The sequence below is a fragment of the Polypterus senegalus genome, chromosome 18, assembly GCF_016835505.1.
Source record: "Polypterus senegalus isolate Bchr_013 chromosome 18, ASM1683550v1, whole genome shotgun sequence".
NCBI classification, from domain to species: Eukaryota; Metazoa; Chordata; class Cladistia; order Polypteriformes; family Polypteridae; genus Polypterus; species Polypterus senegalus.
This window is the reverse complement of record NC_053171.1, coordinates 53,227,900-53,251,248: the sequence shown is the minus strand read 5'-3', so window position 1 is coordinate 53,251,248 and position 23,349 is coordinate 53,227,900. Positions and strand designations below refer to the sequence as shown.

General features: G+C 38.1%; 1 protein-coding gene across 1 annotated transcript in view; it reads right to left on the bottom strand.

The window, feature by feature from the left end:
* arg2 (arginase 2) overlaps positions 1–23,349 on the bottom strand; it is a 34,785-nt gene that overhangs the window by 8,216 nt on the left and 3,220 nt on the right. Inside the window, exons 3-7 of the mRNA XM_039741219.1 lie at positions 8,257–8,431; positions 4,957–5,116; positions 4,121–4,215; positions 3,713–3,817; positions 958–1,094 (exon numbers count right to left, since the gene is read on the bottom strand). Of these exons, the coding sequence (XP_039597153.1) occupies positions 958–1,094; positions 3,713–3,817; positions 4,121–4,215; positions 4,957–5,116; positions 8,257–8,431 (672 nt within the window). The remainder of the gene's footprint in view (positions 1–957; positions 1,095–3,712; positions 3,818–4,120; positions 4,216–4,956; positions 5,117–8,256; positions 8,432–23,349) is intronic.

The window sequence follows — 23,349 nt, the reverse complement described above, 5'->3', positions numbered from 1 at the left end:
ATACTCAGCCTCCCATTGGTTTTTAAAGGCTCTATGTTCAGAATCACCTTTTATATATATAGGGATCATTTAAAATGGAGTGTGGCAAAATGGAAGACTGTTCTGTGGTCAGACGAGTCACGATTCAAAGTTCTTTTTGGAAATCTGGGACGCTATGTCATCCGGACCAAAGAGGACAAGGACAACCCAAGTTGTTATCAACGCTCAGTTCAGAATCCTGCATCTCTGATGGTATGGGGTTGCATGAGTGCGTGTGGCATGGGCAGCTTGCATGTCTGGAAAGGCACCATCAATGCAGATAAATATGTTCAGGTTCTAGAACAACATATGCTCCCATCCAGACGTCATCTCTTTCAGGGAAAACCCTGCATTTTTCAACAAGATAATGCCAGACCACATTCTGCATCAATCACAACATCATGGCTGCGTAGGAGAAGGATCAGGGTACTGAAATGGCCAGTCTGCAATCCAGATCTTTCACCTATAGAGAACATTTGGTGCATCATAAAGAAGAAGGTGCGACAAAGAAGGCCCAAGACGATTGAACAGTTAGAGGCCTGTATTAGACAAGAATGGAAGAGCATTCCTATTTCTAAACTTGAGAAACTGGTCTCCTCGGTCCCCAGATGTCTGTTGAGTGTTGTAAGAAGAAGGGGAGATGCCACACAGTGGTGAAAATGGCCTTGTCCCAACTTTTTTGGGATTTGTTGACACCATGAAATTCTGAATCAACATATTTTTCCCTTAAAATGGTACATTTTCTCAGTTTAAACTTTTGTTCCGTGATTTATGTTCTATTCTGAATAAAATATTAGAAGTTGGCACCTCCACATCATTGCATTCAGTTTTTATTCACGATTTGTATATATATATGTATATGTATATGTATATGTATATATGTATATGTATATATGTGTATATATATATATATCTCCCTTGCAATCAGTCTTTGCTTACCTGTGTTGTGAATTTCTTCTGTGATGTAGATGCCCTCTCTGTACGTCAGCCCTCCAATTACTGGAGTACCAGTAGCAGGAGCCAGCGAGGGGTCAAAAGCATCAATGTCAAAGCTTAGGTGGATTGGTCTCTGTTTTCTAGGAGAGAGGAAGGTAACACACCTTTCAACCAAACTTGCCTCTACAGCTCATGTTAACAGTTCTGTGCCATGTATACCTTTACAGATGCAATAAAAACTAAAATGCCCAATACCGCAAGACCAGAAGGGTTCAGGATATCAGAATCATAATAGTATAATAACTTTGGCAGCATAAAGCTTTCATATTTTAAGTAACTATGCCAACTAAGAGCATTTACCTCTCCTGTTTTCAGTTACTTTCACACCTGTTGGCTCCTTTTACAAGAAATCCACTAACCCTAAACAAACCACCCCCTTCATTTCCTTGTGGTCATTTCCCCTTGATAAGGGCTCAGTTTTGAGTCACTGTTTGTTGATGTTAAACAACGTTTACGTAAAAAAATAAAAGTGACTCAAAAGTGATTCCTGGCCTTGGCAGATGTTCCGAGATTTTTCCGAGCAAAGAAGGAACACAGTCTTGTCTGTGCTGGACTGAGTCAATTTCCTGTGACTAGGCACACTTGTGTAAGACATGAGTGTTGCTTTTCCTTCCTCCTTAACAATGGCAGTAATATGCAAATTCACACAGCTAAAGAACAACTGGTTCTTATTAATATGTCTTCCAGAAAATGAATTTCCATGATTCGGTCAAACTGAGGCTTGACCTACTTGACCTAATAGGTGCATTAAAAGTTCTGACTTTAGTTCCTTCAGAACTAGAAAGTTACAAAAAAAAAAGTAGGATTCCAAAGTGATCAATGTCCCTCATGAAGAAGTACTTGATTCCACGGTTCTTAAGGAACCCACTGAAAGCAAGCAATGGCAATCTTATAAAAATGTTGTGAAAAGTACAGGTACAGTAGGAAAGGTCCAAAGCTTATAGCACAGTGTATTCTCTAAATATCTCTATGTTAAGCTGTAAATCATGGGGCTAGCATAGGTCTGAAAAAATGTTTCTTAACATTCTCCATGTTGACATCTCTGGTAGAGGTGTGGAGAGCCAGATCCTGAATAGGCCAACAGACCTTGGCAACATAAAGCTTTCATATTTTAAGTAATTATGCCAACTAAGAGAATTTACTCTCCTGTTTTCAGTTACTTCCACACCTGTTGGCTCATTCTACAAGAAATCCACCCCAGACCCCAAAACCCACCCCCTTCATTTCCTTGTGGTCATTTCCCCTTGATAAGGGCTCAGTTTTGAGTCACTGTTTGTTGATGTTAAACATTTCCGTAAAAAAAGAAAAGTGACTCAAAAGTGATTCCTGGCCTTGGCAGATGTTCCGAGATTTTTCCGAGTAAAGAAGGAACACAGTCTTGTCTGTGCTGGACTGAGTCAATTTCCTGTGACTAGGCACACTTGTGTAAGACATGAGTGTTGCTTTTCCTTCCTCCTTAACAACGGCAGTAATATGCAAATTTGCACAGCTAAAGAACAACTGGTTCTTATTAATATGTCTTCCAGAAAATGAATTTCCATGATTCGGTCAAACTGAGGCTTGACCTACTTGACCTAACAGAAAAGTTCTGACTTTAGTTCCTTCAGAACCAGAAGGTTACAAAAAAAAAAAAAAAAAAGAAACTTAGCTGTTCAGCTTATATAAACGACAAAAGGTTTTGCAGTACTGCTGTCAGGTCCCCCTTAAAAGGGCAGTTCTTGTGATAGCACAGACCTGTGTCACATTCTCTTACTGGTATGCTCATTTCCTGTATGTACACTTTGCTTATCCCAACAGCAGCAGGCAAAAGGAATTAACAAAGCGTGAAGGAGACCTAGATAATGTGATAGTGTATTTAACACTTAACTCTGCTTCTATTTATAAATATTTAAGTGATGTGTGTGTGTGTGTTTTTTTAACCTACCATTTTTATTTTATTTTAATTACACTCTGGGCTTCATGCCACCCTCCACACCCTCTTCCAGGAAGGACTTCCTAGCTTGCATACCCCAGCATGTGCGAATTGTCAGATTCATGTACTGCATACTGTATAACCCACGCAGGAGAAGGCACACAGGATCATTAAAAATCTCAGACGTTACTTTTCTCTCTGTTTCTCATTCTGGTAAAAGTTACATAAGCATTCAACTCTGAGACAGTTTATAACCACACAGCATACATTTAATTAAAGGCTATTCATAATAACAAACACATGTTCTTGTATGTATTCTATATGCATGTTTCATTCTATATATGTTTTTTTAGTGTACTACTGTCAGTAGTTTTACATCCATCCATCTTCTTAACCCACTTAATCCTGAACAGGGTCATGGGAAAGCTGGAACCTATTCGAGGAAGAACTGGGGGCAAGGGAGGAATATTTCCCATACATGCAGCAGCCTATCACAAAGTGACGCTACTGCTACTATTGACCTTGAAGAACAAGTGTAAAGAATAACTTTAATTAAGACACTAGTAATTTTATTTATTTGGGTAATAGTACCCGAGAGGTTCCCATAATTTACATGACGCTGGCTTTATTCCTATACCCACAGACAATTTGAGCTATAAACTATTGGAATCAGACTGCAGGAAAGTTTTACATTTAGTGCTGGAACACAATACGGTAGTCTCTTGAGTCAACTGAAATCAATGTGGGCTCGTATGTCATTCAGGAGGAATAAAATGTTCAACACACCTGTCAAGTAAGTGGTCAAATGTGAGCTCCATCACCCTCTGGATTCCAAAGTGATCAATGTCCCTCATGGAGAAGTACTTGATTCCACAGTTCTTAAGGATCCCACTGAAAAGCAAGCAATGGCAATCTTATAAAAAATGTTGTGAAAGAGTACAGGTACAATAGGAAAGGTCCAAAGCTTATAGCACAGTGTATTTTCTAAATTTCTCTATGTTAAGCTGTAAATCATGAGGCTAGCATAGGTCTGAAAAATGACACTCAAGACTATACTTTCCCTTGGATCTTTTCCTCACCTTTAAATTTTTTTTACAGACTACAAAATTAAAATGGTAATTTCTAAACCAAAGCTTAATTCCTCTGCTATTTGATGGGAATCAATTAAGTAAGTTGGTACAATTATGCACTTACTGCTCCCCAGGGTCAACATCCCGAAGTCCAATGTATACAATATCAGAAGCAGAAAGGCATGGTGTAACCCAGGAGAAACCAGGAAGTTCAGGAATCTGGAAAGGAAAAACACAAAAAAATATAAAAACAGCATTTCCAAGCTGTTAGAAGTGATTTCTTCACAGGTTCTTACACTTCTTCAATAATTTTTTGTGTCTTTTTAGTTTTTAATTATGGGAGTGAAAGGAACCAAATGATTTTGCCATATGACTGCAAACATTTCACACCTCATCTGAAGTATTCTTTATATACTGGAAGTATAATCTACATTACTATCCACTTTCTGTAATTCCACGATTTACAGAAGTGTTTTGTTTAACTGTTTACATTAAAAATATACATATAATTATTTTTCCTAACTGTACTCCATTCTGTTGGCTGTCTAATCCATACCTAGTTTGGTTTACAGTTGCCTTAGCAATTTGTAACCTTAATCTGCTTTCCACCAAATAGTACTATTTTAAGTGGTCATCAGGGCACATGAGGACTACAAAGCTTGCAGCATGCTTACCCCACAATCCAATTAAACACATTTCCATCGTGTCAGTGTTCTGATATGTTAGGCCAATGAATAGGAATAAGAGTAGCCTATCTGTACATTTTAAGGCGATCAATAAACCACTCAAAGTCTCTTCAAGCCCACTGTCCAACAACTGAATTTTAATTATGTATTTTAGTAATACACACTTAGTGATAATTTTCAATTCTCCCTCTTTTATAGTTACTAGTAATCACCAAGAATTCTGAGAAAAATTTCTTTTTTTTTTTTAATTTGTGAGCCTAAACACATAAATTACCTTATTCTGTAGATCTTTAAGCAGAAATGCGACTGACTGGCCATGAAGGTTTCCAGAAGGAGAGGTGAGTGGTGTGTTGATGTCCGCATGCGCATCCACCCAGATCAGGCACAAATCTGGACAGTGCCGGGAGTGACCCTGAACTGATCCAATGGCTAAGCTAAAAAAAAAAATTATCCAACTTATTAAATGCAATTTTGGTCACTTACAATGTGTCTAAGACTAATTGAATATTCTCATGACAATGGCAATTTTTATAAAGGCCATATCAAAATCTAAACAATCATTTTCGATTGTGTGTAAAAACTGAATACTACACCCTCTAAACCAGGGGTGCCCAAGACGTAGATCAGAAAGGTAGTGCAGGTAGATCGCGTTGCATTCAAAAAAAATTTTTTTAAACATTAGTCTATCATATATCCTCCCTATGGCATTTGCCACTTGATTCACATACAGGGCGGCCAGTCTAAGATCTCTTTTCTTCTAACACACTGGTCATCCCACACGCACGATCAAACGCACAAGCTACTGCAAAACTCCGGCTGTGATCTAGTTAGTCTTCCAAGTTATATCGACTAAAGAAGGGAATTAAAAAAAAAAGTGTTGTTTATAAGCTGGATGTAGAATTGGAAGAGGATTTTTTTCTCTCATAATGTCACAACTGAAGTGCATTTGTCTGATCTGTCAATCTATCATTGCTATTCCAAAGAAGGAAAATGTGGAAAGGCACTTTCGAACTGTTCATAAAAACTACGGAACTGACTTCCTTCCAAAAAGCGATCTGAGAAACTAAACTCTGAGAACTAAAATCGTAGTTAAATGGACAGCCGTCATTTTTCACTCGGCTGAATTCAAAAGCAAAGGCAGACACACCAAAGCATTGTTCCGGGTGAGTCACTCAATCATTAATTATAAGAAGTCCTTCCAAGATGGAGAGATAATAAAAGAGGCCTTCTTGAGGCAAATGGCTAGGGAGAAATTCCTGCTGAGATTTCAAGACTCCTGGCCAGAGAAAAAGGAGTTTCTCCTTGTCATTAAACATGCAGAATATAAGCAACTTAATAACGATCAATGGCTACCAGATTTGGCATTTTTTTTCCGATCTGACCAACATGTTGAATGAGCTTAATTTACAGCTGCAAGGAAAAGAGAACTCCATGGTCAATATGATTAGCTCAGTTAATGCTCTCAAACGAAAAATGCAACATCTGTCCTCAAAGCTGCAGCGCCTTGATTTGAGGAACATCCAAAACCTCGCATCGGAGGTGGACATGCAATAGGAGGCGTGTGCGCAACTTGACAGCATTCGCTACACAGAGCAGATTGAAAATGGTCAGACTTTGACAGACGGTTTCAAGACTCAGCTTTACTTGAGCCAATCGCTACATTTAAGTGCTATCTATTTAGGGAAGATGTTTAGGGTGATTCACCCACATCAAAAATTGCAACACTCTTTCACCTAAAACTCCTCTACAGTGGAAGATGAGATTTTGACACTACAGGATGACATTTAGCTGAAGTATGGGGCTCATGGACAGTTTTAGAACTTACTCACAGAGGAAAAAAACCAAAATATGAGGAAATGTGCTACCTCCTTGACTGCATTATTCGGCTCTACTTATTTATGCAAGTCAGCCTTTTCCCACATGAAGATTATTAAATCCAAGTACTGTAGTGACCATAAATGTATTGAATTGTTATTGTGCCATAAAGGTTATTCAGTTATGCAAGGTACAACAACATATGTTTTATGTATAAAGTATTCTCAGTATACAGTATATATATATATATATATATATATATATATATATATATATATATATATATATATATATATAATTTTTAATTTAGGTAGATCATTCTGACCTGATCATTTTAAAAGTAGCTCGCAAGCCGAAAAAATGTAGGAACCCGTGCTCTAAGCAGTCATTGCACTCAGACTTCTGCCACATTGAGAAAGTGAAGGCTAAACAGAAGGCCTTAAGGTAAACTCTGAATCAACAACTGCACTCCACCTACTGATTCAGGCAGGGTGATGACCTTTTCCAACTCTTAGGGAATTAACCATTTTACAAGTGACTAGGATAAAGGGTTAGGGTTTGGCAGAAAAAAAGGTTACCTGTCTTCAGCTGCTGCAAAAATGATTCCCCTAGCCAAAGAAATTTCCCTCACTACTGACTCTACTGCATTTTAAAGGTTTCTGAAAACCACATCAGTTCACACTTATGTCAGGGTAATCTGCTTTAATTGCTACTGAAGCTGTAAAAAGAGAATATCTTCCAAACCTGATGCTTATGGCAGAAATCTTACACTAATGCACAATGGCAGCAATAAAATATTAAAGATGTGTTACAAATACACATCTTTCCGAGACTGTATCAATAACACTTTCATTCCCATTTGGTAAGACTGCTCTTCCCTAGGTGAAATTACAACAGAATATGAATTGTGTGTAAATTAATGAACACAGTTTAAATCAAATGTTAAATATATTTGAAAATGGCTGCAGCTATTGTTTTCTGAAACATGCTACTTGCTATGCATACTCAAAGACTGAAAAAGTCTTTGGAAAGATGAAGGCTGTTCAGTCCTCATTTTTCCCACTTGGCACTGAAAGGTAACCTGCCCATCCCATGCCTATGTGTGAATCACTCACTGCCGGCAATCTGCATCCTTTGAAATCTGACTCCTTTCTGCTTACTGCCAGGCAGCTGTGTATCCACTTGCTTCTCCTTCTACTTGTGCTCATTTTTAAAGGCCCTGGATGGTCATAAAGGAAGAGCTGATATTCAGTTGCCTGTATTCAGTGTAAACAAATCAGTTACTTAAAAACAATGCCAAGCACACCTCCGATGGAAACTATGTATTTGTTTTGGAAACTATGATAACCTAAGAAGCTCTCATAGGGTGCACATGTTTACATATTTCATGACTTGTTTGGACTGTCATAATGCAGGCATTTTACAGCTCTTTCAAATATATTATATATCTGCATGTCATATTTATCATGGAAACACAAAATGACATTTAAAAATGTCCGGGCAGATCGATTATCTACATACTTCCAGTTTGTGCTTTGTGATTTTCTATCATTGCTGCCACTGTATATAAAAACTGTTTATTTTATTTCACTGGAAGTCTGCTTTGTTTAATCTGTGTCAATGTGTTGCTGTACAAGCGGTGTGCAGCTATGTTAAGCCATAAATGAGCAAACCAAGAGGTTCAATAATTCTGGACTTGTCAGTGAAGAACCTGTGGCTTTGACGTGAAGATATCATAAAAAAAAATATAAACCCCTACCTGTGATCCCCACCGAGCATCACACAGGTGTTGCCGCTGCCGACTGCTCTGCTCACTGTATCTGCCAGCACTTTGTTTGCCAATCCGACAGTTCGTGGGAAGTGGACACCTTTGTAGGTCTCATCAATGTTTAGATGAGTAAAACTCAGATCTCCATAGTCACAAACGTTGCAACCTTAAATAAGAATAAAAAGAGGTTGAAATTATAATTCACAGAGTCCTTTAAATCTTTAATGGTAGTCTGTGGTCAGCTGCTAAAATTCAAATACTCAAACAGTTTTTCCATCCCTCTTCTTGAGAGACAAAATATAATCTTTCGAAAGCAGAAACAGGAAAAGAGCTGGATATTTATCTTATACTGTATAGAATATCTAACATTAGATTTTTCTTGCAACTACTGGGCTCTTGAACATTGCTGCACCTCTCCATGATGAGATGTTTACCTGCAAACCTGGTTTTATTTAATTCATTTATAACATTCTGCTTGACAGTAAACTACACTCTTGCTTGGTTATCTTTTCACATGAGGCTAATTATTAATTTCTAAGCTAATGACCCAATCTTACCTAATGGTTCCTTGTTTCCCAGCAAAAAGCATTAATATCCTAATCTTGACCCTTTACCTTGACAAGTGCTGTCATATCATCCATCTTCTTGGAAATACGGTACCAGTACCTCAAAAACAATCTCCAAGCAGAATTGGACAGAAATACAATACATTACACAGAGGGCACTGAGAGAGGTTCAGGTTGAATAAACACTTCTGTATATTCATAATACAAAATGTATTACTTAAGTAGGCAATTAATTGCTCTATATTAGCAGGTTAACCAAATGGATGATGTGAAATTACTTGACAGTAGTACTTTTTTAACGGCAGGAAACCAAGGGGAACTGGCCTCTGAAGGTCAAGCAGTAGGTTAATTCAGTAGTTTGAACCAAAACTCTTGTGTTTTTTGAGAAATATCTTAGCTAGAGCGGGAGGACAATGATAGTTGTGCTAAATGTAACTATTGCTAGTAACCTCCTGTGTAATGTTTTCTACTGAATTGTGCTCATGGGTCTACCTGTGAGGCTCTGTTAAGAGCCGCATTTAAACCATTGCTAAGTATGCACATCTCATTTTTGACATCTAGAACTTTTTTTTTCCTGACCTCTCAAAACTGAATCAAGGATATTGCACTTCACTGTGTCACAGCTTATCTTGTTTCAGATGACATTTGAGTTTCTGTAGTTTACTTTTCTTTATTCTCAACACCAGGTCCTGTCCAAGGTCCTCTTACTATAAATACTGCAGTCTTGTCTGTACTTGTACTAAGGTTTCAGACTTTATGGTACCATCACCAGGTCTGTCAGATGCTGTACTGTAATCTTCACTCCTCTGTAAAGTGTTCTGTGAAAGTGCGTAATGTTAATGGCACTCTACTCTGCACAATAAAAAGCAAGAGACCCCTCTCATGCAAAAAGCAGACTGCCAGCAGAGTAAACAGCTCACTTTGTGCTGGGTGGTCATAGTGGAGTGGAAAAAAGTATGTCACAGGCATTCCAGTTATAGGGCACCAAAAGGACGTCAAGCAGTGTGATAGCCACTGAGGTGGGGAGTCATTTAAAATAGTCCTCAGTGATGTCTTGATTTAGATCCAGTATTTCTAAATGTTTAAAAGAGCACAGGAAATGATGAGGATTATCTACAGTTATACTTAATACAGCTGATTAAATGGTGACTCAATGTAAGAAGTAGAGAGATGGTCACAAGACTGTAAGTTCAGTCCCTTCTGTGATGCTGTGCACATTCAGCAAAGCCTTAATTTCCATTGGGTTATTTTAAAGGTGTGACTTGCATAAACATCACGGTCCTTGGACTGTGGGAAGAGATTCAATTACTTGGTCAAATGCAACAGACTGTAAGGCAAATGTGTGTTCTGTTATGAGGAACCAACATCACCCACTCGGTCATCATGACAGGTTTTAGTGGCTTGATTTGAAAATACAATAATGATATTACTTGTAGTAAATTTCCATGGTTTTTAATTTTGCATCAGCAAACAGCCTAAGAAGGGATCCTTAAAAACTTGAAAACTTACTAATAATCATCATAAGTATGAAAGGCATCCAACATGCAGTAAGAACATTATACTGCTAAGGAGCAAGTGACAAAATAGTTATTTTGAAAATTCTTATTGTGTACGTTGTGTTCAGTCAGTCATTTTCCAATCCTGGAGTAATTTCAAAGACCACTTTACATAATTAGTACAAAAAAAAAATTGGCAACTGGTGGAGAGCACCCATTTTAACTTCATCTACGGAATACCTCCTAGGTCATTTTGAGGACGTATTTGGAGACCACAGCCTTCCCTAGACCACTGTGATCTCTGGCAGCCATAGGAGTCTTTACACCCCTAACAGACTGCCTGTTTACTAATATCCAGTGGTACTCTAGCAGCTCAACCCCTAGGTTAGCATGCTCCCTTCTAAGTGATTTATGAGAAGTGGGGCTCATTATTTGTTCCTAGAGAGAAATCTGACTTTTTACTGAAGCTCTTTAAATACAGTAAATAAATAGGTAGGTAGATACATAAGTACATAAATACATAAATAAGTATGTAAAGGTAAAACATGTCCTTGCTGTAGGTTGTGGTGATATGCCAAGGTGTATATGCTAGGACACTTGATTCCCAGTGGGCAGTTCCTCAGTACTCCTAAAGCAGATGCAAGATACAATCCAACCAAAGAACCCTGCTTCTTATTCTTCTAGAAGGCTTTACTATGTAAGAATACTAGATGGGAGATTCCACTCAATAATTAAATCTTGGGCTCAAAGGGTACAATGCAGATTCTGTTCTTGACATGCAATTATGGACATTCTTGAAAATAATTCCCAGTTTTTATATTAAAACACTTTCAAATGAGCTTAATTTACACCATGGTCTCTGGGCTTTGGGGTTATCCTGGCTGAGCCGTATGTAAAGGGGCACATGGTGTGGATTGGGCACCAGTACATGGCAGGACTAACTCACATACACCTTAACTGAGAAAGGGCTAGTTAATATTAAGATTAAAAGATTAAAAACTCCAGTAAGCCTAACCTGCATGTCTTTGGGTATGTATTACAAAGGCTGCAGTACCTGAATAAAAAAACAATAATGTACCAAATCGACATATAGAGAAGTTAAATAGTGGTCAAAACTATAAATGACAGAGTGCTATTGAAATTTACAAGTAACAGCAATAGCCACAGCGATTTATTTAAGAAAAACTAGAAAGCATAAAATTACAGGATAGATCAGGTGAGGCTGGGGAGCACACGCTGATAACGAGCATTGCCACACCCACCACATGACAAAACAGCTCAGGATCCTTGGGTGACGCCTCGGCACCACACCAGATCTGATCCCCAACAGGCCTGAACCCATTGGCTCTCCAGTGATTTTGACTCTTCCAGGGATGAGGCTTTCCCCATCCCCTTCATATTTATATTTGTGACTGTCTGAAAGTCACTTTCAGCTTTCTTCTAAGACAGCCTAAATAAAAAATTTCCTTTGTCCTTAGAAAATAGATGGATACATGGGTGAATTAGATAAACTGAACTCTGCTTCTGTTTATTTTTAATAGCAATGCATGCCTTCCTTCACTGTTTGAATTCTACCAGAACAAACAACACAAAAAGAAAATAAAAATAACCCCTTTGCCATATGTTACTTTGTGGCAGAATAATCAGATTGAATACTTCCTCCATGAACAGTTTAAATTCTAGGCAACAAATTAGGGATACAAAATATTTACTGTATCTATGAACCATTGCGAAGAATTTATGATCTAATAAGTCAGATTTTGCAATGCCAACAATAGTTGAAAGAGATTTAGGAGCAAGTCACTGCAGGTTAACTTTAAGTAATTAAAATGAAACTAAAATACATCATCAACAAGAATGACAGAAAAAGAAAGTTACAGGAGGTTAATACCGGCTGCTTCCCATACAGTGTTTCACTCAGACGTTGCGTAATACTGAGATTACTTGTATGCTTTGTAAAACACCTTTTATCTTTCTTCAAATTCCAGAACAAGCCACATTTGACATTTAAACGCGGTTAAATGATCAACACATCAACACATACTTTGACAAAGTTACTGTTTTTAAGATAACAGCAATGTCAGTAGATTCTTATTAACCATTTTAATCAATTCCTTTTACACCTAGCACTACTCAAGCGCCAATTTCAGAATAGAAACAATAAGTAATTTTTGATATAGACAGCATATTGTAGATGCCACCACCCGAAAACAGACCTGCGATTTACTTTTCTCTTTTATTCTGAAAACAGGTAAACATATTGAAAAACAAGAAACCTTAGCCAGCAAATGTAACATGGTTGAAAAAGGAAGATCTACTTATAATAGGACTGCTAGTCCCTCAGTTAAGTGAACAACATATGCTGGGGAGTCTTCAAGTTGGCATTAGCCTGAAGGAGAGATGGAAGCCCAAATTTACAAAGTGGGTTAACAGGAAACATCTACTCATCAAGCATGCTTGTCAGTAAATTAATACATTTTACTGTACATTAGCCCAGTATGAAGAAGCATGTGTTTTTAACGAACAGGCATCTCATCGAGGGCTGGTGTCTGCAAGACTCCAAGTGATATGAAGACAGACTCCTGTTTCCATCTCATGCTGGAATTTGCAGGTTTAGAACACAAAGATTGATGAGTGAATATCAGTGTGTCCTGAAATGAATGCTGCAAAAGCTGCTGGGTTAGAAGTTTAGCAATACACTGCAGAGGGGAATGCATCTGTTTTCTGTATCTACTTATTTTACTACATTCTCATGGACAGTGGACTGACCAAGAAGAATTTGTAACTGCATGCATTGGCAAGACACGTTAAATTAGCAAGCACAACTTTGGGATGTGGCTGTACACCAGAGCACATAAAATGTATCATGATACCCATATAATTACATTTGAAAATGAGTGTGGAGGTGTGCTTTATAAGTCAGTGGTTCTCAAACTTAGCCATAGAAACCAAATGAGGTTGCAGGTTTTTGTTTCAACTAACTTCTGTTTCAATTGGACTCCTACACTATTTAAGCAAGATGTTATTTCCCAGATTCTATGTTAAAAATGTAAGAATTGTACATTTTTATTAGAATGTACCAAGGATTTATGCCAAGACTTTCTAGTTTATTTTTTTTTTCAAATTTCATCCCAATTATGATTTTGATTCTGCTTTTCCAGGTGTTCTGGTCATTTAACCTGTTAACATTCTAATGAGCACCTCGGTGGGTCTGACAATAAAGTAGCTGCAGCCTTTAAACATCCAGTATCATTTGCCTGTGTGTCTACTGTGCTTGATGCTGTCATTATTTGGATAAAATTAAGGAAACAGTCTACAAAGAATAAAAGGCAAATTAAGAAGATTAACAGGAAAACAACAAAACAGAGTTACTGTAAGTATTTAAAGCTAGAGCAAAATGAAAATATTCAAAAATGTCTAATAAATGTAAAATCACACTGTTGTGTTTCCCTGAATGCAAAATCAGACAAAAGAAAATAAACAAAACAGTAAGTTAGACGAGGTCAGTCACAGGTACAACGACTCAACGAATGTGAAACTAGGGGGGACAAAATCCGACAGCCACCAAGCTTCAGAACCACCCGTTTTATCATCCTTAGCATTCTCAGTATCCTCTGAGGCAAATGAGAGCACCATTTATATATATAAATGTCAAATTTCTAATGAAGGGTGTGAGTGGAAAATTCTACAGAACATTCCAAGGACTCATTCAACTATGCAACAGGATGATTTAGAAGCATGACTGTGCATTATTGCAAGGAACAAGTAAGTGAAGGAGAAAAGGCAAGCAATGACATGTAGTCAGAAGCTGTTGGATTAATGTGTTATATAATGATAATAGAGGTGTACTCTGAATGTGTTAATCTTCAGCCATTGCATGACAAATCTCACTATACATTGTACAAATACTAAACTTAAAAATCATCTTCTAATTGTATGTACCAAAAAAACGGCATTAAAACTAAAAAAAACTTTAACTTAATATAGGCTCAAGACGTGAAATGTCCTTCTGCAAGACCTCTGTAACAGGTCGGCTACTCCCCTGTGCCCTTGATCTATTTGATCAAAATTAGGATTCTTTACTGTGTGAAGTAAACAAGAAATTAAAGACACACTTAAATTAACAACACTCGTCACAGTTTGCTCATCTAGACCTTTGCTGCCTTTTCTATTTTAAATGCGTGGAGCTCTATTCCCAGCTCATGCCGACATTGCAGCACACAAAACTGCACACCTACCTCTGAAGGTACTCAGATAGGATAGTTGTTACGTAAGGGATAACAGCTTTGGCCAGCAGCTGGGGTATAGTGTTTCAGGACAGCTGGGTTAAAATTGAATCAGCTTTTCCATTTGAAAACTGCTGCCTCCACGGTCAAGATCAACAGCAGCATATTGCTTTGTTTGTTTAAGCAGGACTCAGGTTTATGCTACATATTTGCAAAACGATTTTACATCTTTCAATGTTAGGTGGAGAGATAGACGTGCAAAGTCAGGGTTGAAGAGAAACAAGGTGTTGTCATTGAACATAACATGGAATGCTGGATGAAACAAGAGTTTTGTTCCATTTGATTTTTGCATATAACAAAATGTGGCATTCTTGGTTGAAATTCCATGCTTGTTATTGTCTATGTGGAGTTTACACATTTCTCCCCAGTTCAGTTTTCCTCTCACACCCCAGAGATGCACCAGTTTGGTTAACTAACAATTCTAAATTGACCCTGTGTGAGCAGTGATGGACTGTTGCCTCAGTCCCCATGACCATGAATTGGATTATGTAGATTTAAGAATGTTACATTGTTTATGATATTACTATATCAGCATGGACATTATAATTCGAGGGGTAAGCATTGCTGTGTGGCTCACCTGACAAACCTTGCATTTACTGACAAGTGTGGCCTAGTGGTAAAGGTTTTAAACTGTAAAGCATTCACTTGCATGTTTATTGTCCACCCCTGAATTGAGATGACCCCATTTAAATCTTTTAACCAGTCAGTACTCACTCACAACAAAGAAATATGTAGAAAATGCATACTACCTGTGAAGAACCTCCTCATGACGGGTACTACAAGTTTAAAGATTAATCACATTTTTGGATGCTTTACTAAAAAAAACACAAAAGGATTTAATAATGCTAAATTTAAATGTAGATTTTCCAGTTTATTACCAGTGTGGTAGAGCAAATGAGTTTATAAGTTGTAAACCACATGATTATCTATTCACATTCAATGTGACACTCTGTATGATTATGAGCTGTAAAAAGTGCTCTGATGGTGTTCATTACGGTAAGATGCTTAATAAAATGAATTTATTGTATTTGACAATCATATACACTTTGGTATCCATCATATTACTAAAGATATAGCCAAAGAAAATAAGAGAATGCAATTCAGAGTAAGCCCAATACTTTTAGGTCCAGCTACAGATTTATTGGTATCGTGGCCTTGTGGTTAACACAATGAACTGTAAAATAAAAGGTTGTTGATGAAAAGGTACTATATAAAATAAACTGTTTTTTCCATCAGCAAAAGTGTTGAACAAAACTTGATGAAAACAATGAGATTTTAAATACAAAAATCACAACCTTTAAAGAGTTAAAAGAAAAATATTTCATGAAATATTTCCTTTCCAAAAATCATTTTGTAACAACTTGCTGTGATTAATTCTGACCTTACAGCTCATCTGGGCGGTGCTGTTGTTTTCAATCAGTCAGTCATTTACCAACCCGCTATATCCTAATACAGGGTCACAGGGGTCTGCTGGAGCCAATTCCAGCCAGCACCAGCTGCAAGGCAGGAAAAAACCCCGAGCAGGGTGCCAGCCCACCGCAGGGCACACATACATACACACCCACACACCAAGCACACACTAGGGACAATTTAGGGTTGCCAATGCACCTGACCATCATGTCTTTGGACTGTGGGAGGAAACCGGATCACCCAGAGGAAACCCACGCAGACACGGGAAGAACATGCAAACTCCACGCAGGGAGGACCTGGGAAGCCAACCCAGGTCTCCTTACTGCGAGGCAGCAGTGCACTGCGCCACCGTGCTGCCCGTGCTCTTGTTTTATTTGACCTATTTCCATTCAACCAGGTTGCCGAACGATAATTTTTTCAGGTTGTGCATGCTAGGTACACCTTTCATATTTTGCTAATTCCACCATGACAATAATTTTTGATTAGTATGATTCCCATTCATCAAAATATTTTCTACATTTTGCTTTATCGAGTAAAGAGACAAAAGCATCTTGAGCCCCTCTCAGCAGCAATGGGTGCAAAGCATAAACCAAAACTCGATGCAATAGGAAACACACATTAACACTTTAGACTGCCAGTTAAAATGGGTCCAGGGTACAAGCTCTATCTGGAGGCAATACTATCTGCCACAATGTTTATTATTATTTAAATAAATGAGCTCCACTCTCAGCTTTATAACACATTTTCATATATCCATAATTCCTTTTTTTTATAGTGCAGTGACTTGAATTGCAAAAATCATTTATTATCCTTCTTACCATTTAATAAACAGCACCTAGTGGATGTCTTATCACAAACACTATACAAACGCCCATACCCATTTGTATATCCTCCCAGTAGTTTGAAATCTTCCCAGTTAATCATGGCCTATCACATGACCAGTGCTTTATTCAGTTTTCCCATAAACAAATAAAGTTAAATAAAGGTTATCTGCAAGAAGTAAGGTAAAATGAAAGGTAGGTCCAAGTCACAAAGCAAGGCATTTCCCTACTTTTAAGCTTAATACACTTGCCAATCACATGTGACTCAAAACACCCCACCAAATTTCTTGTCAGTGTACTTAGTAAACTTTTGTGAACCTGCTTTTGCCATATGGAGCAGCAAGGAGCCAAAGCCCAACTGCCTACAGCTTTTATCATGCAATGCCCATTTGGGGATCATCCTACTGTGAAATAGCACAATTAAAACTCCCTACTTGTCAAATAACATTCCACCATCATGATCTTTTTTATGTGATTTGGTTTATTGATTTATTCTATTCTGAGATCTAATCCTGTATGAGTTGGCACCAAAATAAATGTAAAGTATCTCATTCTGCCACTTCAAAGAGCTTGGGTCTCACTTTGATTCACAATGGTGATGCTTTCTGCCTAGAGTCTGCTTGGTCCTGCAGTGTCAGTATGGTCTCACATCCTAAAGAGGTGCATGTACATCTGTACAGAGCATGGGCATGGGTTTGAATGTGTCTTGGCTGTTTTTTGCTTTGTGCTTAATACTGACTAAATTAGCACAACTATTAATAAGAATATTACTTAAAACGGATGGCTATATGACTGAGTGTTTAAAGTGGCCCACTATGAGTGATGGTGTGGCCATTAATGGGGCCTGTGATAGAATGTCACTACAGTCAAGACTGCTGTCTGTTTTACACTCAATGCTGCCAGGATCGGCTCCAGGCCCTGTGATCTTGACCAGGTGAAGCTAGGATTAAAATCCAATCAATATTCAGTGCGCCACTATCATTTGTGTATTTAATAGCTTTACATTAAAAAAAAACATAACATTCTTACTCTTTTATATAAAATATATAGTTTTTTTTTACCTATTATGTCACATTAGTTAATTTTTTTTTTTACTATATCCTTTGCTTTTTTCATTATTATGTTGTATCAGTCAGTGAGAAATGTACTGCCTGCGTTCTGTCAATAGAAATTTTTAACAGAGATTTCTAGTAAAAAATGAATCCAACCTCATAGCTTAACACGGATTGATGTATTGTACCAAAGAAACGTTATCTTAATATTATAAAAAGTGCTACCATATCCCAAGGCACTTTAGAACAAACTGCACAACCACGTAAACCTAAACACACAGGAACACAATAATTGTTGCCCTGCTCAACAATAGGATTTTATAATTGTGGCAAACTTCCAGCATTACACTCTTGCCTACTTTGACAGAAGTCATTGGCCAGAGCACCTCAGCTAGCACAGACACAGACAGAAAACAGAACAAGCATCCTAACTACTACAGCTACACACTCAATGGGGCCTCCCAACACAGGCAAACGTGGATTGTACGATGAATGATTCTCTAACATAGAAAATTTGTTACTGTTGACATCTGTTGTGATTGTTTTGCTATTATTGTGGTGGTACTGTAAGTAGAACAACCTTTCCACAGTACATTTCCCTACACTGAAGGTTTCCTGATAGACAAACCTGGACAATAATAAACTCATCCCTTGACACTGGCTCTGTGCCGCTCACTTTTAAAATCGCTTCTGTAACCCCAATGTTAAAAAAGTCTGGTCTTGATGCTGACAATCTTAACAATTTCCGGCCTATTTCCCACTTACCTTTCCTGTCAAAAGTTCTTGAGCGTGTTGTAGCCTCCCAGCTCACCAATTACTTAACCACTAATAACTTGATGGAACCCTTTCAATCTGGTTTTAGGGCGCGGCACAGCTGTGAAACTGCTCTGCTACAAGTAACCAATGATTTGCTTATGGCAGCAGACTCTGGACAAGCCAGCATATTAATTCTATTAGACCTCAGTGCAGCATTTGACACTGTCAGACATGACATTCCACTGTCCACAATGGAGAACATGCTGGGTATCTCTGGCACTGCGCTCCAGTGGTTCAAGTCCTATCTGACTGATAGGCAAGAGTTTGTTAGTCTTGGCAACAGCAGATCCAGCTCGGCACCAGTCACACATGGAGTTCCTCAGGGCTCTGTCCTTGGCCCTCTTCTCTTCTGTATTTATATGCTTCCCCTTGGCCATATTATCCGTAGCTATGGACTGGGTTATCATTTCTATGCAGATGATACTCAACTCTACTTCAATTTTAAAAGTGGAACTTCATCAGAGCTTTCTCAGCTCACAACCTGCCTTAGTGAAAGTAAAACCTGGATGGAGCAGAGCTCTTTAAAATTAAACTGCAACAAAACTGAACTCCTGCAAATTGGGACTAAAAGGCAACTTAATAAAATGAGCTCTTTCCCAGTCCATCTTGGCGGTGATCTCATCAGACCTGCCTCTACTGCAAAGAATCTTGGTGTCATTTTTGATTCCTCCCTCTCTTATTCCGCCACATAAATCACATTAAGAAACTTTCTTACTTTCACCTTAGTAACATATTCTGTGTTCGCTCCTTCCTCTCCTTTTCTAATGCTGAGAAACTTGTCCATGCTTTTATCACATCCCACGTTGATTATTGTAACTTGCTGCTGGCAGGTGCCCCTTTTAAACTTATATCACAGCTCCAGCTCATTCAAAACAGCTGCAAGAGTCCTTACTCGAACCAGCAGCAGTGAGCACATAACACCCATCCTGCTCCATCTTCACTGGCTCCCTGTGTCTTACAGAATCAAATATAAAATCCTACTAATAACCTACAAAGCCTTAAATAATCTCACACTTAACTACATCAGTGACCTTCTCCATCACTATGTGCCTGCCCTCCCACTAAGGTCCTCTGATTCTGGCAATCTTGTTGTGCCCCACACTAATCTACACTCCATAGGTGACAGGGCCTTCAGGTGTATAGCGCCCAGACTCTGGAATGACCTACCGAAATTAATCAGATCAGCTGACTCCATGAATTCTTTTAAAAAACAACTCAAAACTCATCTATTCAGGAAGGATTTTAGCTCTACTTGACTTTATTACCCTTCTCTCAGTTTATCTCTATGTTAAGATGCTCATGTAACCTGTGTGTATGCTAGACCATCAATTATGTTGTCTGTTAGGCTTTTTTTTCTGTGAATTCACTGTCATAATCTTCTTTATTTATTTGGTTTGTGCAATGCTATTAACTGTATACCCTGCCGTTTTTTCTTATATTCTGTAAGTGCCTTGAGCATGGGAAAGGTGCTATATAAATAAAATTTATTATTATTATTATTAATATTATTAAGGAAGTTAAAGGCAGTGATGATTTAAAGTAGTCAGGCAGGAATGTACAAATCTTGCCGGGCAGCTATTTTAGATGGGACAGCTGCCCAGCACAGAAAGGTAAAGCAAGTTCATTAGGTATGTTAATTAAGTGTAAAGAGCTGAAGATGCTTTTTTCTGCTGAGCTAAATGAGCTAAACTTGCTTGCCTCAGAGTAAACCCACCTGCTGACTGCCATAATGAGGCAACCCAGAGTAACGAGCAGAAAAACAGTAACAGTTGGCAAAGGCACGGAAACATCTCCTCTCATACGGTTGCTCACTTGCCTAGAAAATACAGTGTCTGAAAACGGAAAGCAGCTGAACTTCCTGGGAGGTGACATCTGTGCCAACAGAGCAGTTTAGTCTCCTTCTTTCTATTTTGAGACAGGTGGCTGGATGCCAGACAGCTCCACTGGCATAAACACATTTCATATGCAGGACAAGATGACTTGCACATTTCCTCGCCACAATCTCGATATCGGGTAACATTAATGTCTCTGCTGAACTCTGTAAGAGTCTCTTTATGTAAACCACTGCCAGATCAGGACATGCAAGTGGGATCACACAGATGTCAAACTCAACAGGCTGAAATGACCTCCATCCAAGTTCTTTTCTGAATTATACAAGGCAATTTAAAGTAAAATTGTATGCAAAAATAGTACTACAGGTGATGCATGTCAACCCTTTGGGCTGGTGAGAGAATGCTGAAACCTCTTTAAAAATCAGCAAATGTTTATCCAGTGCCTGATTACCAATCCATGTTTATTTCACAAGACACCTATTATAATAGGTACTTTAAACAGAACTTCAAGGTATACATCCATCAAAACATTGTTTAGTTAGATGGTTGCAGGAGCATTTCTGAAAGCAGAACTAGCCAATGCAGGGACAACTAGAATGTCCATCTTTGGGAAGCAGAAAGAAAGTAAAATTCTCAAATACGCAAAACAAGGATTTGCAAACCACACACGCACATAGTGAGCGGACTAGAAACAGAACCCAGATTCCTGAACTAATACAGGAGTGGGACTAACCACTGTGTCATCACAGCACACTTTAGACAAATACCAACATTAATTCTACATAGTACCTTTTACTGAAATTACAACCATGTTTTGACAGCACAGATCTCAAGAAGACTAAAGCCATTTCTGTATTCTCACAAAACACTGGAAAAAGCAATAAATAAATAGGCCATATACCACTTTTCATTGTGTGTACTGTAACTAGGCTATTTAAAATTATTTAGTCAGTCAATATTCTCAATTGAATTTTTTAGTTTGTTAATTTACTAAATATCTAATAAGCTGGGTGTACAGCACTTTGTGATGCTGCCCCAGACCTCTGCAGTCCTGAGTTTGATTCCTTAATAACTGCTGTCTGAATGGTTTGCACATTTGTCCATGTGCCTGTGTTGACTTTTATTTGAAAATTCCTTTACCCTTCACATCCTGAACACATGCATGTTAGCTTTATTGTGGGGTTACCAAAGTTCTGTCTTGGATATCTACAAGTTTTGATTCCAACCCAATTTCCTAAATTAGAAGCCAACTATTGCTGCTAATTCAATATGTTAGTGCTCCACTTTAGTTAGCTTGCTGGTTAGGATTCCCAACCCTTCATGGCTTGTTTTAATTTTAAACTGCAAAAGTTACTGTTTTAACTTTAACCAGGTGCCAACTGACAATAAAACTAAAAAAGGAACAAGCAGCCAAAAGTTTTAAAGAAAAATTTAAAGAGCATAAAAATGAGATTGTAAAGACGACTTAAAGTAATATCAACCCATTAAAACTGAGAAGCAAAATTACTGGTTATTACATCAGCTCTTGGTTACCCTTCTCAGTTCTATACCAGACGGAAAAATAATGAAAAGCTCAGGGCTGGCGTTTAGAATAGCATGAATAATTGACTCAGCAGTCTGCTATGTAAGCCAGTCATGTCTGATTATATGCCCACTTGGCTGAGGCAACACAAGTCACACAGAATTCATGTCCAAGTCATGGTGACAGGCAGGAAATGTATGCTACACGAATGAAAAAAGGAGAGTGAACCAACTGAAACTAAATTTTATTTTACTTAGTTGTTTTCATAGCTTTCACTTTGATCAGGTTTAGACCAAGCAATGCATGCTAAACAAAACACACATTAGCTTTTTATAAAGACACTATGCTATTTGTTCCTCCATGCTAGACTTCAACCTTCCATGTCATCAAACATCCATGTCATTTTTTTTTTAAATCTGCTTGTCTTGGTGAGAGTCAATACCCTTCTAATCTACTTATGTGTTTCAGGTTCATTTTCCCCATCAGCAGCTTTTCTGTAGCATCTCAACCTAAGTAGGCAGACTCCCACTGCATTAAAATTCACTATAGCACTAATATTCAGCCAGTTTAAAAAGAGACTGCTTCCATAGTCACAGATTTAATAGATCTAGCTTCTAACAGTATGGTGCCAGCCTGCAGCTTTATGAACATACATTTCATATTTAGAGTTTTAATCACCTGTTATTCCTATGCAGCACCTGGTTGAGCTTTTCTCCCATCCACTCATAATTCAGTCTTGCCTTTTGACAGAAGTTATTTTATCATTGTGGTTCAAATCAGGAAATCTCCTTTGAGTGGACCCCAATAAACTGCAAGCCACAGTAAAAAATGGATATGGTTCTGTGTTATCAGCCAATCTAATGGCATGACTTATGGCTGTGGGAATAACCTGAATTTTTCTCTGAGAAACCTCAAACGAGTATAAGTAACAGTGCAAACTTTGCAGAAAGCTGTGAACTGGCACCATCATATGCTGCACATCTCATTATAAAATGGACGCTTTCCCATATGCTAAAACAGAGAGTGGCTAGGTTTTACTCGACATGGGTGCCAGACTGGAACATGCCTAAAGAGTACAGAATACTCGTCAGCACTGGTACTGGTTTATTAGTCGTCAAAATTTCTTTGACCTACCTCAGTGAAATAAAATTTATAAGTAAAAAATGAACTAAACTAACTAACACACAATTTGTCAAGCCCAATTCCAATACAAGTTCACTGACAGAGCTAAACAGAATAGAAATAGCAAGTCTTTAGAATAAATATATGCCTTGGCATTAGAT